At 45.7% G+C, this 25,802-nt stretch overlaps 1 protein-coding gene across 7 annotated transcripts in view; it reads right to left on the bottom strand.

Annotated features, from left to right (window-relative positions):
• The window catches only part of LOC142579575 (uncharacterized), a 113,107-nt gene that overhangs the window by 46,841 nt on the left and 40,464 nt on the right, over nt 1-25,802 (bottom strand). For 5 of the 7 annotated variants that reach the window (XM_075689935.1, XM_075689932.1, XM_075689933.1 and 2 more), the window contains exons 14-18: nt 25,235-25,378; nt 21,323-21,491; nt 10,683-10,801; nt 1,569-1,866; nt 48-106 (exon numbers count right to left, since the gene is read on the bottom strand). In XM_075689935.1, the coding sequence (XP_075546050.1) occupies nt 48-106; nt 1,569-1,866; nt 10,683-10,801; nt 21,323-21,491; nt 25,235-25,378 (789 nt within the window). The remainder of the gene's footprint in view (nt 1-47; nt 107-1,568; nt 1,867-10,682; nt 10,802-21,322; nt 21,492-25,234; nt 25,379-25,802) is intronic. The other 2 variants (XM_075689934.1, XM_075689938.1) reach the window with 2 other exon arrangements.

Genomic DNA, 25,802 nt, shown 5'->3' with positions numbered 1-25,802 from the left:
TTTCACCAACTGCAGTGCTAGTTAATAGTAACTTATGAAAATCTTACCTTGGTTTCATACGACGATTCATACGTTAAAACAGAGGCGTCCGGAGTTCTGGTTTCTGCTGAAAATGAAATAAGAAATGTAAAGTGCAGACATGTAGTAAATCATTTTGGTAGAAATCTGCAAAATGGAGGATGCTTTATGAAAAGAGAAGCATAAAAACCAAGACAGTTTCCTCAAAAACAATGCTTTGCAGTCGAAGAAAAGTTCATCCTAGTCCACCAATCGAACCAGGCACCAACGCCTTTCAGCAGTGGTCAACTATGATCCTTCGTAGATACTAATTTCTTTCTCATCCACATTGTACATGAGCTAAATTCTTTTTTCTACACTATGATATTTTATGTACCTAATAACAGTTATTTATGTAATAATTTTATGAATTTTTCTAATGTGCTCTATTGTAGTGTTCTGCTCTGAAATGTTTAAATTTTTTTTAATTTGCCTGGATAGTGACGAAGCTTGTACCAAATTTGGATTTTTTGTTGCAGTGTTTCTTACTGCTAGCCAATGTGTAACCATGTGCAATATATATCACTGCCATCGTGGCATACCAAGTAATGACAACAATATTCTATATATACGCCACCATCTATAATGCCCATTGGGCCTTTAGGACATTCATAATAATAATAATAGTAATAATAATAATAATAATAATAATAATAATAATAATAATAATAATAATAATAATAATAATAATAATAATAATTTTAAATATTCACGCAGCTCCTCCTCTGGGAGTTGTCTAAGTATACATAAGTATATTGTTACTAGCTCATCTTCATGCAGCCAGGTGTCATTATCAGTGTTAGGAAACTCGATTCGGCCAGTACAAATGACAGTGCTGTGGCAACATGAACTGGTGCGGATGGCGGTGCAAGGTGCATTGATAACACAAGCCAAGTACTGCAGGTGATGGCACCAGGTGCGCTGATGATGTTCCGATCATCATAAGCCGTTATCGTTCTTTAGAGCCTTGTCCATCCGTGTCAAACCATTATGAATTGTGATCAAACATACTCGGGCGGAGGCAAAGACCAATCAAACATACTCTGGCACGGCTGGGCCAACCGTATCCTGAAAGCGATCTATGATGCAGACAGAGTGTGCTAACTGCTGATAGCTCTGCACGCTGTGTTGTAACCGCTTTGCATTGAGGAAAGACATGCGGGCTCCCGTCTTGAAAGCGATCTGTGAAAGGGGCAGGGTGTGGCTTGCGCTGAAACCTTCGTGAGCACTGTGTTCTTGCCGCTTGGTTCGTGTTGAAGTGACAGGCAGCACAAAAATAAAGTCGCTCATTGCTGCGGGCTCTATCTTGAAAGCGATTGTCTTAGGGGACGGACGGACTGACAGTTTTCTAGTTAGGTAAGCATAGAAATGCTTAAGCATTTACAAAGAACCTGAGCTTCACCAAGAGGCTAGCAGGCTAACAAATGGCGGCACACAACCAAACTAATCGACAACTCGAAGCACAATAACTGTGACAAGATCGCAAATCAAAAAGCAGACTGGGAACACACCACTTTCTTCCTCCTCCTCGTTTTGAAAGACCGTGTCCCCCTCTTCGGGCAACCAAGGGCAGCTGTCATCCAGGCCACCCTTCCGCCGCTCCTTGCCCTTGTTCCTGCGCTCAGACTCGCGCTTCACAATGCGCACCGTCTTGATTTCTTGTGCACGGTCCCGGGGCAGCAGCCCGTAGAACTTTTTAGTACGATCGTCTGCTTTGCTGATGTCTTGCACCACATATGACCTGTCCTCAGCCATATCGCTCGGCTCAGGTGAGAAGCTGGGGGACTCCAGTTCTGCAACCTGGGAATTCTGAAAAAAAAAATGAAAAAAAGAAAGAAAGCAAAATGTACAAAGCACCAATACAGTTAAACCCTAATATAACGAAGTAGGTAAAATAGCCAATTTGCTTGATTATATCAAAATTTCTTTGTATTGAAATTCAACCTTTTATGCTTATTAATAAATCAACCACCGATCAATTTTGCTCACATGGAAATGGGCCGCAGAATTTTCTGACTTAACAGGCAGTTGAAGAAAGCAAATTTTAATGAGAAAACAATTCGTTTTGATTCATTTGGGAGTCTGTGACGAATGATACGGTTCCATGCCATGTCGACGATATCTTCACATCGGCGGTACAAATCAAGCTAAGCAAGCCACACTTCCGCGTGCACTCCGTCCCTACGTCTGACAGCACTGCCCCCACTGAGATGACGCTATCGTGAAAAGCGCCGGCAGCGAGGAGCGAATGCTTCGTCTGCTTCTCACTCCAATGGGTCACAGACACTCAAGATTACGCAACCTCCAATACTAAACGTGCGGTAAGACAGCTTACGGGATGAAGCAGCCGCCTTCTCGGCACGCCCCCTCTTTTACACGAGGCAGATTACATCTAAAGCAGGGTGCGCGGATGCGCTCAACTGCGATTACAGCCATGTGCAGCCATGGCCCAGACGTGCGCCAACTTACACACCCCCCCCCTTCCCCGCCGCTCGCGAGCACTTGGTCGCGTTACCCCGAGTTCAACCACCCCTTTCCCTTTGCTTGCGCAGGAAGGCGGCACTCGAAAAACCGCCGTCTTTCTTGTCTCACCCTCGCATACTTTCCCTCGCACCTAAAGCACAAAGTGCACAAGGCGCAATAGGATCTTATCGCACTTGGACTTTATACAGAACACGATGCGGCTCCACTTCGGCTGCCGCTCTTGTCACGTCCCGTGCGATTTGACAGGTGTAATTCAATCATTTGACCATCTGTGTCAGCAGAAGTTTCTATTTATTGTCTCGGCATTCCGCAGCTACGGAAGCGCAATTTCGTTATACTGAAATCGCATGCAAATACACTTTGTTATATTGAGGTTATAATTACATGGTGTTCTATGGACAACAGGTTATGAAAAGTTAAACACTTCATTATATTGTTACGAGAACTGCTCAAACGTTCTCCGGGTCGGGTTGTACTTCAGAAGCATCGACGAGATGGCCTAGCACTGTAATCTGTCGGCGCCCGAAGTGGCACTTCGATGAAATTAATTGGAGCCCAGCCTTGTGGAAGACGTCAAGGATAGCGGCGCCGCGCTCAAGGTGCATCTCAAATGTAGGAGAGAATACAAGGACGTCGTCGAGGTAACAAAGGCAGGTTGACCATTTGAAACCTTGAAGCAGAGAGTCCATCATCCGTTCAAACGTGGCGGGGGCATTGCATAAACCAAACGGCATAACCTTGAATTGGTAGAGGCCATCTGGAGTGACGAAAGAGGTTTTTTCTTGGTCTTGCTCATCGACGGAAATCTGCCAATAACCAGATTCTAGGTCGATGGATGAAAAGTAGTTGGCACCGTGAAGACAATCAAAGTGTCATCGATTCGTGGTAAAGGGTAAACATCCTTTTTAGTAATTCAGTTTAGGTGGTGGTAGTCAACGCAGAAACGCCCCGTGCCATTTTTCTTTTTGATGAGCACGACTGGCGCCGCCCAAGGACTCAACGAGGGCTCAACAATGCCCCTTGCGAGCGCCTTGTTTACTTCCTGCTGAATAACTTGCTACTCTGCCATGAAGACACGATACGGTCGGCGGTGAATGGGAACAGCATCACCAGTGTTTATCTGATGCTTAAAAAGGGACGTCTGACCAAGTGGTCGATTGTCAGTGTCAAATATGTCGCGGTAGGAAAGCAAAAGGCGATATAGGGCGGCTGCTTGGTCAGGTGCGAGGTCCGTAGCGACCATGGGACGTAATGGGCCGTCGAAGTTCAAGGCATCTTGCGGGTAATCAGGAGGATCTGCAGACGCGTCGGCTGCAAAAGCAGTGACGTGGTCGTCTGTCACTGACCGGAGCATGGCCACTGCTATGCCTTCAAGTAACACTTGCTTCATCAAGCCGAAATTGATAATGGGGAGACACATCCAATTAGCGGCAAGGGTTGCAACGGAGTGTGGCACAGAGATGTCGCGTGCCAGGAGAACATTACGAATAGGTGCGACGACATAGTCGCCATCAGGCACAGTTGTCGTTGAGGCCAATTCCACGAAGGTTAGGGGTTTTGGAGGTAAGCGAACAAACGCTGTAGTGCAGAGGGTGCTCGGTTGTTTGGGGCGAACGTCTGAAAGAAGAGGAAGCTCGAGGCACAGCGTACCGGTGGAACAGTCGATGAGGGCAGAATGCATTGTCAGAAAGTCGAGCCCGAAGATTAGGTCATGAGTGCAACTGGTCAGCACGGTGAACAGGACTGGAACTTGTCGGCTAGCAATTCCTATGCAAGCAGTGCCTGTACCCCTGACGGCAATGCACCGTTAGGGGCTCGTGTGACGTGCTCATTTAAGGGTGGTGAAGCAGTAAGGTCAAGGCAAGACGACGTCGCAGCCGTGTTAGGGAGCCGGGATAACTGTGGAATGACACGGCGGCTTTGGTGAGCTCAATGCGGTGGCATTCCTTGACAATGACATCGATGGTGGACACATTGTTGAAGACCAACAAGTTGAAGGCGTCGTCCGCGATCCCTTTGAGTACGTGGCCGACTTTGTCAACCTCGGCCATTTTCTTGTCGACTTTCCGGCAAAGAGAGAGCACATCTTGTACGTACGAGACGTACGATTCAGTAGAAGACTGAACTTGGGTAGGAAGCTCTTTTCTAGCAGCCAGTTGTCGACCGGTGGGATTTCCAAAGAGGTCGACGAGCTTCTCCTTGAAAGGATCCCAGCTAGAGATCTCGTCCTCGTGTGTCCGGAACCAGACACGAGGAGTTCCACCCAAGCAGTAGACATTGGCTAGCATAATGGTAGGGTCCCAGCGGTTGTTTTGCCGAACACGTTGATACAGGTTGAGCCAGTCCTCAACGTCGACATTATCTTGGCCGGAGAATATGCCAGGATCGCAGGGATTGGTAACCGTAACGTACGTTGTTGTCGGGGTCACAGGAGTAGAAAGAGACGAGATGTCGTCACCGGGGGCCATGGTGGAAAGCAAGAAGGTGCGGCCACTACGGAGCTTCGTGGCGAGGACGGGGAACGGCACCCTCCACCAAAATGTTAGGTGAACAAAGGATTAAAACTGGAGACTATTTACAAAGTATATTTACAAAAGGTAACTGCAGCACTGGCCAGTTCAGCTGACAGCTCGAGAGCCAGAGAGCGTTCGTCGTCTTTGTTGGGACGCCCACGTGCGTCAGCCACAACAAACATGCAATATGCATGTATCAATATCGAGGTTTAACTGTACAGTCGAACCCCGCTACAACGAACGTCGCTTCAACGAAATTTTCGCTTCAACGAAATATTTCCAATTCCCCGTCAGCTCGCTATACAAAGTAATGGAACAAATTTCTCATCACAACGAACCATTTTTGGGGCGCGTTTCCGCTTCAACGAAATTTTTGCTATGCGAAGCTCGATTTAAAAATATATCTTACAATAAAACAAGCATATCGCCGCCCATCTATGTACTTCCATAGGCCCACGCTGCTTTGTTTCGCTAAACATTCGCTGGACCAAACTAATCCACTCACTGAAACGCACATGATCACCGCCATAGCTTGGTGTTGATGACTATCGGGCTGGCTGCCTTGCGACAAGGCGCGGGGGCAAGCTCCCGTTTTCTTCCAATCCAATTCAGAGCCGCAACCAATCCGTTGCCAAAGGACGCAGCAGCCTGGCAACAGCAGCGCGTTTGCCCTAGTTTTTTTCACTCGTGCTTGTGCTGCTAGTGCGCTGTAATGAATGCGAGCATGGCGACTTCATCTAGAAAGCGGAAGTTCCTCTCGCTTGAAGAGAAGGCACGGATTATCAGCGCGGCATCCAGTGGCAGGAAAAAGGGAGATGTTGCAGCGGACTTCGGCATCTCACAGAGCACGCTGTCAACGATCTTGAAGTCGAAAGACGCGATAGCGCAAGCTCTTTCTTCGGGGACATCCGCGAAGCGGAAAAAGCTGACGCAAGCGGCTCATGAGGACCTTGAGAAGGCTCTGTACACGTGGTTCCTCGACGTGCGCGCAAAGAAGATGCCGGTCAGCGGAAACATGTTGCAGCAAAAGGCACTTGGCTATGCCTGTATGCTGGGCATCAATGATTTCAAAGCCAGCTCAGGGTGGCTGACCCGTTTTAAGGCCAGGCATGAAATCGTCGCTAAAGTGCTGTGTGGGGAGTCGGCCTCATCAGACGCCGACGCTGCATCTGCTTGGGCATCAGCTACTGTGCCGGAATTAATGGAGAAATATGCCACATCAGACATATACAATGCCGATGAAACGGGACTTTTCTTCGAGCTCCTCCCCTCCAAGACGCTTCACATGAAGGGCCAGCCATGCAGCGGAGGGAAGCATAGCAAAAAGCGTGTGACTGTGCTCCTGTGCTGCAACATGGACGGGTCTGACAAGCGCTGCCCACTGGTGATAGGCAAAAGTGCGAAGCCGCGGTGCTTCAAAGGTGGCAAGAGCCTGCCCGTCAAATATGTTGCCAATAAGAAGTCTTGGATGACACGGGCCGTTTTCAAAGAGTGGCTAACCGCTTTCGACCGTGACATGACGGCAAAGAAACGTAAGGTTTGTTTGCTCATCGACAATTGCTCAGCGCATAACGTTGAAGACGTTCAGCTTCAAAGCGTGGAAGTAAGATTCTTCCCGCCGAATTGCACGGCTTTAATCCAGCCGCTGGATCAAGGTATCATCAATAGCGTTAAAAGCGCTTATCGACAGCGACTGATTCAGCGGCTGGTGTTAAACATCGACACCGGTCGGGCAATCGAAGTGGATTTGTACATGGCTGTACAGATGGTCTCAGCAGCGTGGACGGCAACCAGTCGCAGTATCATCTACAACTGTTTTGTGCACGCCGGCTTTCACTCCGATGCTCAACTGGCAGCGAACTCCACGTCGGACGAGGAAGGCTGCAGTACAATTGCTCCACCCTCCACAGAGGCCAATGCGGCATGGGCAGCCCTTCAGGACTCCGGAGATGTGCCGGCCGATGTTCACATCGGCGACTACATCGCTGTTGACAGTGAAGTGCTAGCTCACGAGGAGCTGAGTGACGAAGCTATAATTGAGGGCGTTCGCCACAACGACGCATCATCGGATGATGACAGCGACGCGGAGGACTTAGCGCCACCACCTGCAATAAAAGTGATGGATGCTTTTGATGTGATCCGCAGATTTTTCGGTGCTCACGATGACGACGTCGCGATGCAACTGTTCACCGAGTGCGAAAGCCGCGCCACTGCACTCGTGGCAAAAAAAAAGAAGCAGAAGAAGCTGACCGACTTCTTTGGAAATAAATGATGTTTTGGGACTATGTGGTCCAACCTGACAGTGTTTTTGGCCTGTTTTCGCCTCAACGAAATTTCGCTTTAACGAAATTTTTCGCGCGCCCCGTCAGTTTCGTTGTAGCGAGGTTCAACTGTACTATAGTTACTGCCTGTGTGTTGTGATGAGAAAGTAAGTCAAAAGAATCCCATGGCTATGGTTATTCTTCACATCCTCCCAGTCCCTTTCCAGCTGACAACAGGAACTTCACTGATTGTTTTTATACTATTTCCACTTAGCAAGCCATTAAAGCATGGCTCCGCTTGGTTCAATAGATGTGTAGTATACAGCGGCCAACCAGTAATTCGAATGAACGTAAATTTGGACATGCCTGATTATTCGGACAGCTTTGCGGCACTCCCATCTGCCCCATAGGCTCGTGTATAAGGACAATCAAAATGTCTGACACCTTTCAGTGTGTAATTTGGTAATTTGGACCCTACCTACATGAAAGCATGCTAATTCTACCACTCAGTAAAGCAGAAAGCAGAGAGAGAGAGAGAGAGAGAAACAACTTTATTGAGCCGAGCTCGACATCTTCTTAGACGCCGTCGATGGAAGTGGTTCCCTCTTCACGGGACCCATATGCTTCCCTAGCCGCCTGGCCCCTGGAGATCAGGACGAGCTGGTCTTCCAGGGCGGTGCTGGTTAGCAAGGTCTCCCATCGCTCGGTAAGGGTGGATGAGGGATGGGGTAGGGTAGCGGGGCAGTTAAGAGGTGGGGGGATCGCCTTGATGAAATCGCATACTCCAAAGACGTGTTGGAGCGTGCCCAACTGAGTTTTGCAGAAGTTACAATCCTCCTTGTACCTTTCCAGGTACATCTTGTTTTGAAGGTAAGGGTGTGGGACGGATCCTGCCTGTATTTGCCTGTAGATCGCTTGCTGTTCTCTGCTAAGCGATTTGTGAGGATCGGGGTAACGGCGCCTCTCCGTCTTATAATGGTTCGTAATGTCTCTGTAACTAAATATGGACTGTGGCTCACCTTCCTCAACCCGGTGTTCCATCTCTCGGGCGAACTGGTGGGCAAGTTCGTTGCCCTCCAGCCCAGAGTGAGCCGGTGTCCATATTAACTCAACTTTCTTCTACTATTTGACCCAAAGTCTCCATCAAGGCCGCTATACGAGCCGCTCTGCGGCCGTCGTTACGACCCGACCTCATGTTTCTAGGCAGTGGCGTACTGTGGATTTTATGCGCCCACAACCTGGGTAACGGCCCCGTTTCCTTCCGCTCTACCTCTTGCCAGCCCAACTTGGCAAGAACGCGACGTCCCGCCGACGTCTGACTGAGCCGAACTCTTTGATTAGATAGATGAGCTTCTATTAACTCTTCGACGACGTTGTGCTTGGCCATGCCGAGAAGCTTGTCGGTCGAAGAATGCTTCGGAATGACCAGCGCCATCTTGGCTGCCTTTCGTATAATGACGTTCAACTGGTCCCTGTCTTTTTTCAGTAACTTGAGGTACGGCGCCGCGTAAACGATGCGCGACGTCAAGAAGGCCTGGACGAGCGTCAGTACATCGTCCTCCTTCAATCCCCTTTGTCTGTTTGTGACTCTTCTGATCATGTTCGAAATTTGTTCCGTTGAAACTGATTTTGTCGATCAACGCCCCCGCCTTGCCATTGTTCTGGAAGATGACACCCAGGATACGTGCTTGCATGGTTGGTGTTATGGTCGTCCCGTCGATGGTGATGCGTACGTTCTCTTGGTCTCCTTTCTTTCTTCTTGGCTTGATGACGAGTAACTCGGACTTCTGTGGCGAGCAACTGAGGCCGCACGATTTAGCGAACTCGTGCACGGTCTTTGCCACTCTCTGAAGGGTCTCCTCCATCGAACTTTCCGACCCTGCCCTCGACATCCACACAGTGATATCGTCTGCATAGAGAGCGTGATCTATGCCCTCTATGTCTTGAAGCAAAGTCGGGAGAGGGAGGAGTGCCAGGTTGAAGAGAAGCGGCGAAAGAACCGATCCTTGCAGAGTGCCTCTGTCTCCCAGGGCTATCGGTTTCGACTTCTCCTCTCCAATTTTGATGGTTGCCGTTCTATTGGTTAAGAAATCCAATACTTTTGTTTTCATATGTTACCGGCATGGTAAACGGAAATATTGCCAGTGCCTTCAAAAGTGAAACTAGCAAAGCCTAGTCAACCAAACAGACACCGGCTGAACCCAAAATACAGGACAAGCCCAGCCAAGCTGCTAACTGGCACAAAGGTTGCATTTGTGACTAGTCATAAAAGCAGTGCCAGTTCCGCGGGTCCTGCGTTTTTTCCTCACATTAAATAGCTACATAGACCTACGTGACTAACTTTTGTCACTCAGGATCATCAAACAGCTTCAAGTAACGCCTACTCAACCTTAGATGTGTGTGATGAGGACAGTGATTCAGTGCGGGAAGCATCGGACAATGACAGTTGCGAAGAAACCCGTGATCATTCAGCTATCGGCATGTGGTAGATCTCTGTTTAAAAGTTAGCAGGGTATATGGATCTGGTGCACACATTAACTGTACTTTTGTCCATTTGTCGCGACAGTATGAAAATGGTCTAAATATGGACCAATAAAGTTGCAGGCAAGTGTATATATGCCACACAGCAATACAATGATAACCTTTTTTGGTCACTTTGGAAATAAAGTCACTTAGGCATTTTTCTGCCAAATCCAATATTTCAGACTCCTGATTATTCGGTCTATTAGATGGTTCCCTTCAAGTCTTAATTATCGGTCAGCAGCTGTACTTTCATGCTGATCCCATATTGGCCCTACTAAAGCAAAATTTGACTCATCCCCTCTGTTGGAAATGTGGCCATGTAGTATGCTTTCATTTTTGCTGCTCTATCAGCCCTATTCACTCAAAATGCTGCTTGCTACCTTGTTGTCTGCCCTAGTGGTGTGAAACTGTTGGAACAATCACTACAAAATCACTACAAATCGCCCAGCTCTTTTCATCAAAGATCACATATTTCAAGGTGCCATACTGAATTAGAGTGCCCTTCAACTTATTAGGAACTGTAGAGCAGGACCTCTAACATGCCCCCAAATCTTCGAGATCATGGGCTTTATAACAAGGATGACATAAACGTCCTCTGAATGCAGGCAATAAATACTATAAAGAAAACAGAAGAGTCACTTCAAATCTTGATTTACTATTCTGCAACTAAGCCCAATCTTGTCACAGAACAAACACCGTGAGATATCCACAAGTGTGATCTACTAGGAAAGATTGACATGATTGTTGTCCTTTTTGTTTACCTTTTAAACAAACTTCAAGAAATGCTGCCATGCTACAACACAAGCTACGTTTGGAGTGCTGATTCAATGAAATATTAACTTACAGTGACTACATCACACAAGGATGTTGGCCGGCTGTCCAGAGCGAGGTTACTTGTCACCGATGAGTCAAGGTCAGTTTCGTAGTAAGTTTTCTGGTGGCGCTTTCGCTCTGGAACACTCCCTGGAAAAAGAACCAGCAACAAAACTTCCATAAACAATGACGCTTGTGATGATTATTGGAAAGAAAAGGCAGCAATATCTTCAACATGTATTGTTTATCAAAAATGAAAAGTAAGCAGGATAATCTTTCAGTGACACAGCCAAAGGTTTTCAGTTTTCACAAATGGCCTAAATTTTGTTTTATTTATATAAGGTTGGCTATGCAATAATAATTTCTTTGTTCTATCAACATGCAAGCAAATTTCTCTAAATAAGGGCTGTGCAAGTATACAGCCTAAGTGCAATATAACGAAAACAGATATAACAAATTATTGGATATAAAGCAAATGTATAATTTGGTTGGCCATGTTTTATTTCAATGAGTGTTCTACAGCTACAAAAGAATCGCAAATGCAAAATGCAATAGTGGCTCGAAATATTACATATTTCGAGCCACTAGCAAAAAAAAAAAGCCATGTTTGCCACATTTAGAGCCTGGCTTGCAACCAGCAAGCCAAAGTTCCAATCTCATGTGACAACACTGATTGCACAGTTGCTTGTTTATGACTGTGCAAATGCATTTGCAATTTTAGCATTGCTCGCATGTCGTGTGCGATAATGATCAACTGCTGATGGGCCATCAAAATTATCGGAGACTCTCTGCTGGCCTGTCAGACGCCTCATGCTTGCATTTCTTTCGCATAGACCCGACTGCGAAATTTTGAGATGCTAATATCACTGTGTATGATTACTGAAGCGACTACAGTGCAGAAACAGATAAAACACAAATAATGGGGACAGTCAAGCACTGTAGTCGCTTCAATACAGATTTACCAACTAGCCCATTCTAATGCAGGCACACCTGTTACAATAGATCAGCATACAAACATAGGGATGTGTCATACAACCTACCGTTTTTACACGGCAATAACACAGCCACGAATATAACACAAGGGGGGGGGTCTTTCGGTCTCTGAGAAAAATAAAAATGATATGTTACAATTATAACGCATAGTGATGCATTAAAGTGGATGCCCACAATGCGCTTTATTCATCATTACTGTGAACTGCAGTCACAAAATACAGTAAAAGCACGAGTGCATGCGTAATTTACTCGTTATCACTACCGATGTCCTTGTCACCGTAAGCGAGAACGGCGTCGTCCTCCATGCCACCAAGGTTATTGCACAGGCAGCACTTCATAAGTGCCTGCAGCACAACCGGACGAGGCAAAGCCGTGTTTGTTGTGTGTGTTCAAGCACGGCTCCGTACACGGTAGCGATCGCAGTGGTGTCTAGAGGTTTAAGCTCACGGCAGTTTAAAGTGCCAGCCAAATTATTAGGAAAAAAAAGGATAAATTACATTATTTTATTTCATTTCCTTTTACTACCTTAATGACCCCTTGCCGGGTATTACATAAAGGATATTATTACATTGCATATATATTACATGTGACACATATTTGTGTTACAAGCCTGAACTTAATGTGAAGCGTGCTCCGATGCCAAAAATATTGAACAAAAAATTTAAAGAAATGCTTGAGTTACATTCTTGCAAACGTGGCACTCTGAAATACATACCAGATCCTTCGTCTCACTTTGGTCAGCCAATATATTATTCATGCAGCGAATTTTGTTTTTAACAGACCTAGCTATAATGAACTACTGGCTACAACAAACAAAACTTTTGGAGACTTTTGTCAAGAAGAAGAATATACAATGTAATTTGCTGTGGAAATGTCTGCATGCTGCATTGCATGAGACTTCTTGCGGCAACTTGTGGAAAGTGCAAAAACGAACCAGCGGAAAGCTTCGCAGATTGGCATGCTGTGCGACACCTGTGAGACGGCTACTTTTTGGGACGACAATACATGCAGCTCACCGCTGTCCACCACTGTTGGCTCGGTGCCGAGGGTGCGGCTAGGCCTTACCCTCTTCGCTATGAATCCGTAACAATGGCACTTCAAAAACAAATGCTGACGATCGCAAAATGCATTGTTTTAACAGCACTTTACCTCCTAATGGCACCAATGCACATAAAGAAAGGTAGGCTGCAATTCACACAGCCTAAGGTACAAAGCATGTGATGCAGTCGAGTCGTCTAGCATGCAGTGCAGTGGCGGCTGAACGTGGTCTCCTAGTTCAACTTGCCTCGCATGGCAGCTATCATTCGTGCTAGAGGTATGACATTGGTCGTTGCTTCTCGTGAAAGGTAAAATAAGACATTAATTTATTCTATTAACAAGAAGTTAAAGCGAAAAGCAAGCTGTAGCCAATAGTTGCGTCATAGGTGGCTGCGACACACTCTAAAAAGCCAGCATGGTGAGGAGCTGGCCAACATGGCAGAAATATTGACTGAACATAAATATATACATTTTCTTTCTTGACAACAACAAAAAAACATCTTGCCGTTGTGAAGTTTTCAGAAACTGCCATTCGCTGTCAGCCAGTGTCTGGAAATTCGTGGACAAGATCCATGCTGCTAGTGTGTTAGTACGGTTACCGCATGAATTCATTTAAATTTATTATTTTATTTTCAATATATTCATTGTATTGCGATCACCTCCACGTTGCAATACTAAAAAATTGCCATTTAAAAACATACAGCGACACTAATACATATTGGAGAGAATGTACTTAGGATATACTAACAGATCTTTTTCACTGGATAATTACAGTCGATCATAACAATAATCGGTTATACCATGTATGCTTACAATGAACATAGGATTATAATGAAGGTACTTCATGTCATATGCAATTTTGTTATATAATGAGGTTCAGCTGCATTATTATTGCCCAGTTATGCTATCCTTATGCAGAAAAAGTTCTTGAATGCCTTCGCACAACATGATGCAATAAAATTATCTTTAATTAGAAAAGAGCTTCACCTGGGCAGACACTCAAAATCGACACCACGGTAAGTAGCTACAACAACATTGGCTCCTGAATTTGGTGCAGAGTACAGGACATATCGAATGACGTGACTTGGAAAACAGCAAAAGGTAGTAATAAAATATGTTAATGATAAAGCAACAGCTTCCTTTGAAATCTGGTGGTCAATTGGAGTATGCACACTCATCTTCCAGAAGGTACAAAGTGCCTTATATAACAATTCCTAACTGTCACTGACAACTCTATCAAACAATCAGGGATATCATCATGCTTTATTTGTGCACTTAGCATTACAGTGCAGCTTGAACCCGTTTTCATGAAACTTTATTGCTGCTAACGAGCCACCAATAAGTTACAGGTTCATTTCATTTTCTTCTTTTTTTACCTGTTTCCTTATCACCACTCCACCTCACCCCATCATCTACTCCAAAAGAAAGAAAACAAAATAATGACATAAAAAAGATACATTTGTGCTCAAGTCAGAACTTATAGTCACACACAGCAAAGAGCTGCTTCACCTCCAAAGATTGAGTAATATGTACTAGCTAAAGGCAGTGCTCCAGTATGCTGCTAAACATAAACCCCTACCTCCCTGCATACCTTGTGCTAAAACCCTTTCTTGAACATTTATAAATAGATTAAAAAGAGAAATAGAATTAAATGTGCTTCTAACAGGTGGTCATAACCTAATGATTGAGAGTTTTGGCTTGTCTGATATTCTGATAAAGCAGGCAGACTGGGGGGTGTTACTGGATGGGCGGGAGGCGTAAACGTGGGCAGCTTGACAGGTGATGCCACTTGTTGGCACCACCTGTCACCAGAGAGATGCAGAGCTAATATCGCATCAACCAGGTGTACTCTACTTCGCTGCAAGGGCAAAGTTTCGGCAGCAGCAAATCGTGACGCAGTTATGGATCTGCAAACATTTAGACCAGCAGTGAAAAAGAATACACTTGGTTACTGCAATATCACTGGCGGAACAGCCATTTCACTTTTCGCTGCACGTCCTGGCGCAGGCAAAACGCCTATTTAGTGCAGCAGCAAGCACTTTTGGTACAGGGTCGAACGCACATGTGCTTACCATATACAGTCGACTCCCGATAATTCGAAGCCGTTTAATTGGAATTTTCGGTTAATTAGAAGTGAAGTGCTGGTCCCGTCAGTTTTGCATGTAATCCTATAGAAGAAATCGCTCGATAATTCGAAGTCCTCATCCAGTAATATTGTTTCATTGGAAGTTAATTTTCAGCCGGGATCCTCGAGGTGACCGTCATTCTTTGGTAGAATGTGCAATTTTTCAAGTGTTGCAACAGTTCCGTGCTCCGCGTTGGTGTCATCGCCACCGCAGCCGCCCGCAGCCGCCCGCAACGCCATCCTTCTTGGAGCGGCGCGATTATTCATTGCTACGGCTGCCGTGGCCTCCGCGATCAACTCCGGTGGGAGGCGAAGCATTTCCCGCCAGAGGCCACACGCGGCTGACGCGCGTGGCCGGAGCTGATAGCAGAGGCCACGCGGGTGCTATAAGTGCACGCAGCGCTGCATACTGGCAGTGGCGAGATTGTGCGAGATTAGTCTTGCAGCGTGCGCAGCGTATGTCGAGGCGTGTGTTAGTCGAGCGCTTTTGTGCGGGAAGCTCGTAGGCTAGGTTCGGAATTGACTGCACCTAGTCGCACAGTTTATAGCCATGGCAAACCGTGGCTCTTATCGCACGCTCGACCTGGCAACGAAAGTCGAGGTTTTGAAGGAAGTTAATTAATTAATTATTAATATTTGGGGTTTTACGTGCCAAAACCACTTTCTGATTATGAGGCACGCCGTAGTGGAGGACTCCGGAAATTTTGACCACCTGGGGTTCTTTAACGTGCACCTAAATCTAAGCACACGGGTGTTTTCGCATTTCGCCCCCATCGAAATGCGGCCGCCGTGGCCGGGATTCGATCCCGCGACCTTGTGCTCAGCAGCCCAACACCATAGCCACTGAGCAACCACGGCGGGTGTTTTGAAGGAAGTTGAGAAGGGAGGTGCCGCCAAACAAGACATAGCGCGGAAGTACGGGATCAAGCCGAACACGCTCTCTAACTACATCAAGAACAAGCGCACAATAATGGATGCATTTGAGAACGACAAGTTCAAGACTTCTCGGAAGTGAATGCGCACCGGCGCTTACCCAGATTTGGAGAAGGCTCTGCTGGTTTGGATTAGGGAGGCCAGGAGCAACAAACTTTCTCTCAGCAGAGACATCGTTGCGATGAAAGCCCGAACGCTTGCAGCAATGTTGGGGATCAATGACTTTGTTTCGTCAAATGGATGGCTGACGCGCTTTAAAGATCGCCATGACCTGGTTTTAAAGAGCGTGTGTGGTGAAAAGGCATCCGTTAACCAGGAAACATGCGCCACGTGGAAGGACGGAAAGCTGCGTGAATATCTCGCCGAATACAGACCGGAAGACATCTTCAATGCAGATGAGACTGCACTCTTCTATCGGCTTCTACCAGAGAAGACCCTGACATTCAAGGACGACAACTGTGCTGGGGGCAAACGCAGCAAGGAGAGAGTGTCGGTGCTGATCGCGGCAAACATGACTGGCACGGAACGATGTCGGTTACTTGTGATCGGGAAAGCCGCGAAGCCGAGATGTTTTAAAGGCGTGAAGACGCTGCCTGTGGACTATGAGGCGAACAAAAAAGCGTGGATGACGGCCGAAATCTTCAAGAGCTGGATAAGCAAATTGGACCGCAAGTTTGCTGCTTCGAACCGCAAGGTGTTGTTCCTTGTCGATCACTGCAGTGCTCACGTGAATGTGCCAGCCTTGAATGCAATTCGCCTCGCATTTTTGCCTGCAAACACAACGGCTGTTTTGCAGCCAATGGACCAAGGCATCATCAAGAATGTTAAAGTCCTGTACAGGCGGCACCTCCTCGAGCGCATGATTTTGTGTATGGATAGCTCCACAAAGTACGAGGTGAGCCTGCTTAGTGCCATCCACATGTTGGCGCGAGCATGGGATCGCGTGAAGCAAGAAACAATCACAAACTGCTTCAGGGCTTGCGGTTTTGTGGCAGCTTCTTCGGAGGATGCCTCTGAAATTTCAGCGGAGGAAGCGTCAACAAGTGAGCTTGACGGCACTGATTTTGGTGATGCTCTCGGGGACGTCAATTTTGAAGATTACGTCGCCGCAGACAAGGCAGTCGAAACGTGCGGTGCGCTGACGGATAGCGAAATTGTAGAGATTATTCGGCCCCAGGAAGCGACCCAGGAAAGCGACAATGACGTTGAAGGTGAGCCGCAACCTAAGGCTGCCGATGTAGCTGCGGGCCTTGCTCTTGCGGAGCGCTTCTTTGCCTCTGAAGGTAATGCGGAAGAAGCATTCCGCCACATCTATAGCCTGCAGAACTTGAAGAAGCAAAGCAAGATGACCGACTATTTTTCTTAGAGAAAATACTCGATTTCGCCACAAATAAAGTGCTGTTTTTTGTGTTTTGCGCTTAATTGGAAGTTCGCTTAGTTCGAAGTTTTTTGTGGTCCCCGTGAACTTCGTATTAACGGGAGTCGACTGTACCATGCAAATATTAACTGATATAGTCAATATGTTCTCTTGCCCCGCAAGCTCGGTCAGGCGTGACGCACAAAAAGCGCTATGGCCGGGTTCGTCAATACGGCACAGAGGAGGCACAGATCGTTGTTGACATTCATTAACGCAGACGCAACACGGTGCGACAGTCAAGGCTTGTGGGCAAAACGCACAGCACAAGAGCAATCGAGTATGCACACCTGCGCTGAACTTGACATCATGCAATATACTCATGTCATGCCATGAGGTTAGGGAATTTTCCAATAGGGGCTGCAAATGTTAAAGAACAGCATCAGTGTAACTGCGCATGCGTGGGACGCAAATACGGCTTTGCATTTGCGCAGGCGACGCTATTTCACCAAAATAGTGCAGTGACACAAACTTGACGCAGAAGTGTTGCATCAGCGAACATGGCGGCACCCACCGAAGTTGTGGCTTTCGCCGTGTACCACATTTGCTAATACCATTTTTAAGCATGCGCCATGTGCAATTCTCATTATAGCGGCTCTTTCGCAAAGCCCCGCTATCATCCATAAACATAGAAAAACTTTACCCTGAATCCTAGAATGTGACATCTTCCTTTGACAAACTCCGCAGTACCAAGTGGGTTTGATGAACACTGAAATAAAGCGCCAGCCAGCAAGACGGTACAGTGGCCCTACATTCATTGTACATCCGGTCCTCAGAGAAAAATGTGCGAATGATGAACCGGGCGACTTCAAGGCTCTTTTGACAGGCCTCTGCTCCCTCCTATGATGATGATGATAGCGCAATGTTCGTTTTTTATTTTAGTTTTGCTAGCTGCGAAGCATCGGTGGAATGAGGGTTTCGTTTTTATGCAAGCTTTGGCGCAGGCACAGTGCAATTTTCTGCTAAAATGCCTTTTGGCGCAGGATGGCACACAGGGTCGCTCTCGGCACAGTTTGGCGCAGCTGTTCCCCCACTGCAATATTAGCTGTTTTTGTCTGGTTGAGTACTGTGCCGCCAGGTGGCTGCATCGCTCCGGCCGCTCATGTTTATGTATCTGCCCATCCAGTAAAATGCCCAGTGTGGGCCTGCATTTACCAGAATACCGGACAAGCTAAAACTTTCTAATAATCTTCCCAGCCAGTGCCCTCAACAGTCAAAGTACTGGGCTGATCCTGAAGACATCGACGTGGTAACACATTGATGGATAACCTGCAAAGTGTGTAATAAGCCTTGAACAGCCATTCATCTTAAAAATATAGATGTGTGTATATAAAAGATGTGCATTATATGTAATGTAAAAGCGTAGTTGAAGACGGCAGAAAATTAGGTGGGGTGATGAAATTGGGAAATTCACAGGTGCAAGTTGGAATCGGCTAGTGCAAACCAGAGCTAAATGGAGATCGCTGGGTGAGGCCTTCGTCCTGCAGTGGACATAACAATAGGCTGATGGTGATGATGATATAAAAGATAGGTTAAGACACAAATAAGAACGCAAGGAAAAAGGCAGGAGTTGTACTTGAATAAACTGCTACCAGATTTGTACCCAATGAATGACATATAATTGCTTGTAATAAATTACACTTTTTTCATAGTATTGTCATTGATTGATTACTTCTTTTACCCAGTAATGCTAACTGTAATTCAATAATGTTTCTTGGTAACAAATAACATGAAACCAGTTACATTACTGATGAGACAAGATGTAACAAGCAACGCAGATTTGCGCCCTTTAACTGTACAAGAGCTACAGTAGAAAGCCCGTGGTTGTGCATTGTAGTAACCTCGTCGATCCAGGCGAACCCAGGCGCTCAGTATTTGTGTAGTCGTTATTGACATTTCACCAGATATTGGGCGACGAATTGAACCAGTGCTACTATAGCACCATCGTGACGGCCAGTTCAGACAATGATGACAGAAGCATCTACGGGCGACTTTTTTTATTTCAGTGTTTCATTGGCCCTACCCAGAGAGCCTCCTCCGAGCGCCCGCAATAATGAAGGGCTGCACTTAATAGAGGACCCAAACACGAGTATCGGCACATTGAGCAAAACAATCCTGCATGCAAGGTTGCAAGGTGTACGTTGCGGCGCCGCCCTACACTTTGGCGCTCACATTAAGGGAATTTTTAGCATTGCAGCTGATGTGCTCACGACAAGAAAAAGGAAGATGACTGACGAAAAATTTGAAGCGCAATTGATAGTAAATATCTTTGTGTTTATGGCTGCAGACGCACTAAAAGAGCCCGGTCAGCTTTCTTTATTTACTGGATTTGTGCTATGTTAATAATTATTGGGAGAAAAGTTGCATATACAGTAAAAGCTCGTTAATTCGATATTTTCGATAATTCGAAGAAGCTGCCGCGGTCCGTCCAGCAATTTATTGAAAGCAACATGTAACACATCCCGCTAACTCACACTGAAATACGCACCGTCACCAATAATTCGAACTCCGTGCCATCGTGGATGGGTAGAGTGCCAGTGCGCGGCGGGAGCACATTGGCGACGCTGGCATCGCCGCACTGGCCGTGCGGCTTTTCTTTCTCCATCTGCAGCTCTTTGTTTAGGCCTGACTGGAGAGTGACAAATTTGCACCTGGTCAGACATGGCCAACGCCTCTGTTACAGGTCGCCTCTCTCCCGTGAGGTTCTGTACAAAGCTGCAGGGTGATAAAATCGTCGCTGTGCGATGCTGTACGTGCGAGCAAAAGCATGCAAGGGTGAGCCGGCACACGTGGCTCAATCTCGCGTGTGCAAGCGAGGAAGGCGGGGCGAATGCCCTCTCCTGTCGCGCACGAGGCACGGGGGTGAAGCGGAGGGAGGGAGAAGGAGGGGGCATTTTTCACTGGCAGCAGCTGCTCACGGCGCGGCCATGCGGGCGTCGTATCTTGAAAGCAATCTCCGATCTGGCCAAAGAGCGAGCCTGCGTAGGCCTTATCTTCAAAACAACCTGCGATGTTTGCAGAGTGCGCATAGTGCCGGTAGCTTCGTATGCGACGTGCTTTCTATGTTTCATTTGCATGGAAGCGAGAGCAGTACGAAGGTCAATTTGCTCGCTGCTGCTGCCGCGATTCCTCAGTCCAGCATTTTGGCCATCGAGCGAGATGTGTTCATGTTTACCTGTGCGCGCGTGGCACCATACTTGCTAATTTACTAAGTAAATGAATGTTTACAAGCTTATACGGCCAATAAAACTCCTATCCTTACTTCGTATACCTATCTACTAATCTGCTATCGCAATCAATGCCTTGCTCTTCGGGCGAAACTACGATATTTTTTTTTTCTCCGTACCATTCAGCATGACAAACACGCAGATGCAGCAAGAGCCATCTCAACGTCGGGCAAGTCGGACCGCGTTGGCTGCATCTGGTTACGATGGCTGAACCAGTGCTTCTAAGTATAGATGTTGTTCACGCTAAAGTGATGTAGCGTGTGTGTGCGCCTGCTCACACCATGTCGGACTATATATGCACCTTAACTGAGCAATTTCTTTCTCTGACGTTCATTAGTTTGAATTTTGTACAATTCAAATTTTTTTAGCATCCCCGCGGAATTCAAATGATCAAGCTTTTACTGTAATGCAGAATTCAGGTTGAGACAGAATACAGGCCAACCCCCTTGCCTTCAGGCAAAAAAGTCAATGAAAAAAATTTTAGGCACAAGACAGTTTTATTTACTGGTGGCACTCGACTTGTTGGCTGCCGACTCGTTTGAACAGTCTGAAGATGATTGCTTTTCGCTGGCCGCGTGCCCCAACATGTCGTCGTTGGTGCCTTCCAGGGATTTTCTAATACTCTAGCATTTCTTTAACGTGCGTACTACCATGTTGTGGGGCCACAACATCGCCGTGACACAATATATAGGTCTTTCTGCACCCCTATAATGCTTTAGAATACAACCTTTAAAGGAGATGACTCCAAGTCCAGCGTTTCAAACCAACAATTAACATCAAATTATTATATTTTATAACTATTTCCTAACTTCCCAAATGTCATTATTTTACAAGCAAGAAGTGGGTGGTAAAGCTTTTTCAACTTTGAAAGTATGTTTCAGTACTCCTTTAAAAAAGAAAAAAAAAAGTTTCTGTTTAATGTATTCCTGTGCAACACTTACCAGTGGGGCTATGCTTTGGCTCCAGAGGCTTTGCTTTCACTTGAGAATCTTTCTCCGTGTAGGCACTGGGGGGCATGGATGCCTTACTCTTCTTTTGAAGTAGGTCATTCACTATCTTTTGAAGCCTCTTGAGCTCAACCTCCAAGTCATCTTTGAGAGGACTTCCACACTTGAAAAACAAAGAAGGCATGATGAGTTTAAAAAAAGAAACGAGATCTGTTTGAGAGAAAGGATGTGAAAGGGGAAACACGCGCACTAACCACCAATTGTTTTTACTTGAAGCTGAAAATCATAAATATATTATAGATAAATATATCAGCACAAAGATGATGGCAAGGACAGAAAGAGACAAGACAAAAGAAAAAAAAGGCAAGGAGAAGAAATCGCACTTCCTTAAGTGAATAATGCGACATGGGCAGCAAAGCAGCTCTATCAAAGCACTAATGAGGGCTTTTGGCTGAAGTGCATTCTTTACTGATAGCGGTGCCCATGAAATGCATCATGGGCTACACAATTTGTATGCATGCTAGTGTTCAGGCAACAACCTAGTTTGTGTTCACTAATCCACATGAAGTACAATTTTCAGCTGCCAGAAAGTAATTTCCAAGTACCACCTTGCTTTCTTTTTATTTGCCTTTTAAGCAGCAGGTAGCTCTAAGTATCACAATAGGGCCTCATTACCTTGAGAGCGCAACAAACTATTAACTAGGGGTGTGTGAATGCTGAATAGTAGATTTCAAATCGAATATCAAATCAAATCAAGAAAAAGAAGCTGAATATCGAATACCAAAAAATTTTCTGCCCGATTTAATGCTTACAAATTTTGGGCAAGAAATACGGTGCTGCACATGCTCAGGATTCTCCTAGCACTGCATAACAAGAACTTAGCGAGCTATCAGTAACTTGCGTAAATATAAATCGAGGAATGTAGTGTGGTCTAGTCTTATTGATTATTAGTTTATGAGCACTAATTACGTATCAATTTAGATATGAAGGTCTGGGAAATACTTTTTCCCCTTTAGAATTTCTGTTGAATCCCATGCTTTTCACATGCCTTTTTCGGTGTATGTCGGCGTATGAATAGGGTACACTGCTAATGTATCAGTGTAAACGTGGCCACTGTCATTGTCGCTCGCGATTTGTTGCGTGTCCACGAGTGCAGACGCAAAGAATCGAAAGGCACCTTTTCTGCTGATGTTCTTGACCAAAACCATTATGAAGCCTACAAATAATAAAGCCAAGGTAAGTTTGGTTGTAGTTTCTTTTCTTTTTTTTCATGGAAGTGCGGAAAGTGATGAAAGGAATGAAATGGGGCGTCTGCTTAACTGCTTAAGAATGTTTGGTGCGTGCAGACCACTTGGTATGTCAAGAGTCATTCAAGTGGATTTTGGGAGATGGTAAGCGCGATAATCATTAGCTAGACTTGGCACATGACATATCGCTGCAACAAGTTCGGGGTGTGATCATTACACGGGAAAGAAGAAAAAACGAATTTTGATGACAAAATTCAGGGGTGCGATCATTACGTGAGTGCGATCATTATGCGAGTAAATACGGCAATATTAGATTCGCATACTGAATTACTTTAATGTTCACTATTCGATTTGATTAGGTGATATCCGAGTAATCACAGATCCATAATTTTGGTGAAAAACTGGCAATAACTAAAAGATTGCTGCAACACACAGGGCCACTGTTATACTGAAAACCTCATTGGTATTCAGTACACACAATGTCCCTAATAAAAAAAAAAAACCACTTGATTCTATTTAACAGAAGTTCTACTGATAAACAAAATATTTTCCAGACCTTTACACACGTACTAGACGTTAGCTGTAATCAGTGCTGGCATAATACTTTGGTGTTTCCTTTAATAAGAAAAAGTCACAGTTTCACCGGGAAAGACAAAGCACTGATTGCGACAGAAGATTAGACAGCTATACGAAGTAAGGACAGTGGTTTCATCAACCGTATAAACTTGTAAACATTTGCTTACTAACTAAATTAACAATTCTAAAAGGTGTAAGCGTAACTGAACGAGGACAAAGAAAGAAACAGACACACAGAGTAAGCGCTGACTCGGTGTATCTGTTTCTTTGTACAACCTTGTTCAGTTGCACTTACACGTTCTACCATGGATTTAAACGAACTATCCCGCCAACATGTTTAAACTAAATTAACAAGCACAGTGTCCCCACGCACAGGTAAACATGAACACATCTGGCTCGATGAGCACGAAAATTCGCTGCCAAAATGCAGGAGTGAGGAACTGCGGAAGTAGCAGCGAGTGAATTGACTTTCGTGCGTCTCTCACTTCAACGCCAACGAAACGTCGAAATCACAGCTCATACGAAGCTACCGGCACTATGCGCACTTTGTAAACATAGCAGATCGCCTTGAAGGTGAGGCCCACACAGGCGTGCACTTTAGCCATGCCACAGATCGCTTTCAAGATACAGCGCCCGCACGGCCACACTGTAAGCAGCAGCTGCCAGAGGAGAATGCCCACCTCCCTTGCCTCACCTCTGTGGTTCGCATGCGACAGGAGAGGACGAGCTTCCGGCCCGCCCTCCTTGCTCATGCACATGAGATTGAGCCACATTTGCCGTTCACCCTCGCACGCTTTCACTTGCACATACAGCATACGGCGCGCGGCGACTTTGTCGCCCTTGGACTTAATACGAAACCTCATGGCGACAGCAGAAATGCACCTGGAGTGTCCATATAATTGCTATTGCAATGATATACCACACTGTATCTCTTGATTTCTATGCAAGTAAGTTATTGACAGCTTGCTACATTTTTGTTATGCAATCCTAAAAGAATCTCAAGCATGTGCGACCCCATACTTTCTTGCCCAAGATTCGTTACATTTTGGGAAAAATATTGTGATATTCAATTCGATTCGGTATGCGGGTTCTTTTTTCTTGATTTGATTCTATTTTTGATTTGTAATCTACCATTCGGCATTTGCACACCCCTAGTTTCTAGGCTAAGAATTCCACCTATGCGACAAACCTCCTCCATACCACGACATTACAGAGAGGTGTCTACCAATGTTCGCTGCTGCCAATGTGCCACAAACCATTTCCAGCAGTTGCATCGGATTTCCTAATCATCCCGAGTTTCTTATCACAGTAACAATGAAGAAAGAGGGAGATGAAGCTGCCTAGGCTGCAGAGGCCCTCTAAATGACTGCAGCAGAAAGAATAGCAGATGCTTTTTGCCCTCTGCTAGTAATGCATTCTGCTAGTAATGCCACGTCATTCTTATTTACAAACATGAACGACATCAGTACGAGGAACACTTGAGCACTTTAAATTAATTGCAGTCAACTAAATACGTTTGACAAGTGTCAAAACCACAACAGGTGGGCACATTTACATCGTACACCCAATTAAATGTAGTGCGATGAGGCCACAAGTTGAACCAACGAACCAACATGATCCCAATTTAATCAGAGCAACACATTTGTTGCGAAACCCTCTTAGTGACACACTTTCAGCCACTTTGTTAAGCAGCACCATTCCCTGCTTCATGGCTGGCCCCACCTCCCGATTCACCATTGATGGTTTCATTTTGCCTTAAGATGCGCGCACTTGCATCCCCAGCATTTCACAGTTTAAGGTACAGCAGGTAGAACACTGGGGTTCTTTCTAAACAGGAACATAAAAGCAAACAGCAGCTAGAACATGGTGGTACTTTCACTGTACGTTCAAATCAGACAGCAAAGGCGAGGCACGAACGGCAAATAGCAGGGCAGTATGGTGGCACTTAACCAGGATGGTGAGAAACGTTATGTGGCGGCCTTAAACTGGTAGAGGGGAAAGAAAGGGAAAAAGAAACTGAACGTACATGTGACAGTGCAACTGCTATCAATGAGATGTGTGGTGTATGACCTTGGACACTCACCGAAGTGCTTTCAGCAAGCATGTTCTGAATGTGTAGAATTTCCTTTTCAATCAGCAGCTGCTGCTTTTCTAAAGTTTCAGCCTCCAGAGTCTCAGCATAGGTGTCCTCGTAGCGATAATCTTCGCCCTCATCCATTTTTTTGTTCTGAAGCAAGAAACAGCAGAAGGCAAGGACTAGATGACCGTTGCATTGAAAGAACCATTCACATTATTCTACTAAAGACTTCTTCGTTGCACTGGATAAAAACACTAACATCTCAGCCTAGTAGAGTTTCTAGTGGCACTGAAAAGATGGGAGGCAGGCAAAATGGGAACACTTCCTCCCTGCCCACCCAGACTTTGCCATGACTGCCACTAAAACCAGTTTCTTAAAGTTTAAAATCCCAAAACTGCCCAGCGGGTTATGAAGGATGCTAGTAGAGGGCTCTAGATTAGTTTTGACCACCTCTGTATCTTGAATGTGCTCCTAGATCAAAGTGTATGAATGCGTTTACATATAGCCTTCATTGAAATGCGGCTGCTGTGGTCAGAAATCGAAACCCTATCGGTGCCCACGAATGACATCACTA

The sequence above is a fragment of the Dermacentor variabilis genome, chromosome 4, assembly GCF_050947875.1.
Source record: "Dermacentor variabilis isolate Ectoservices chromosome 4, ASM5094787v1, whole genome shotgun sequence".
Lineage (NCBI taxonomy): Eukaryota > Metazoa > Arthropoda > Arachnida > Ixodida > Ixodidae > Dermacentor > Dermacentor variabilis.
This window is presented reverse-complemented; position numbering and strand designations above follow the sequence as displayed.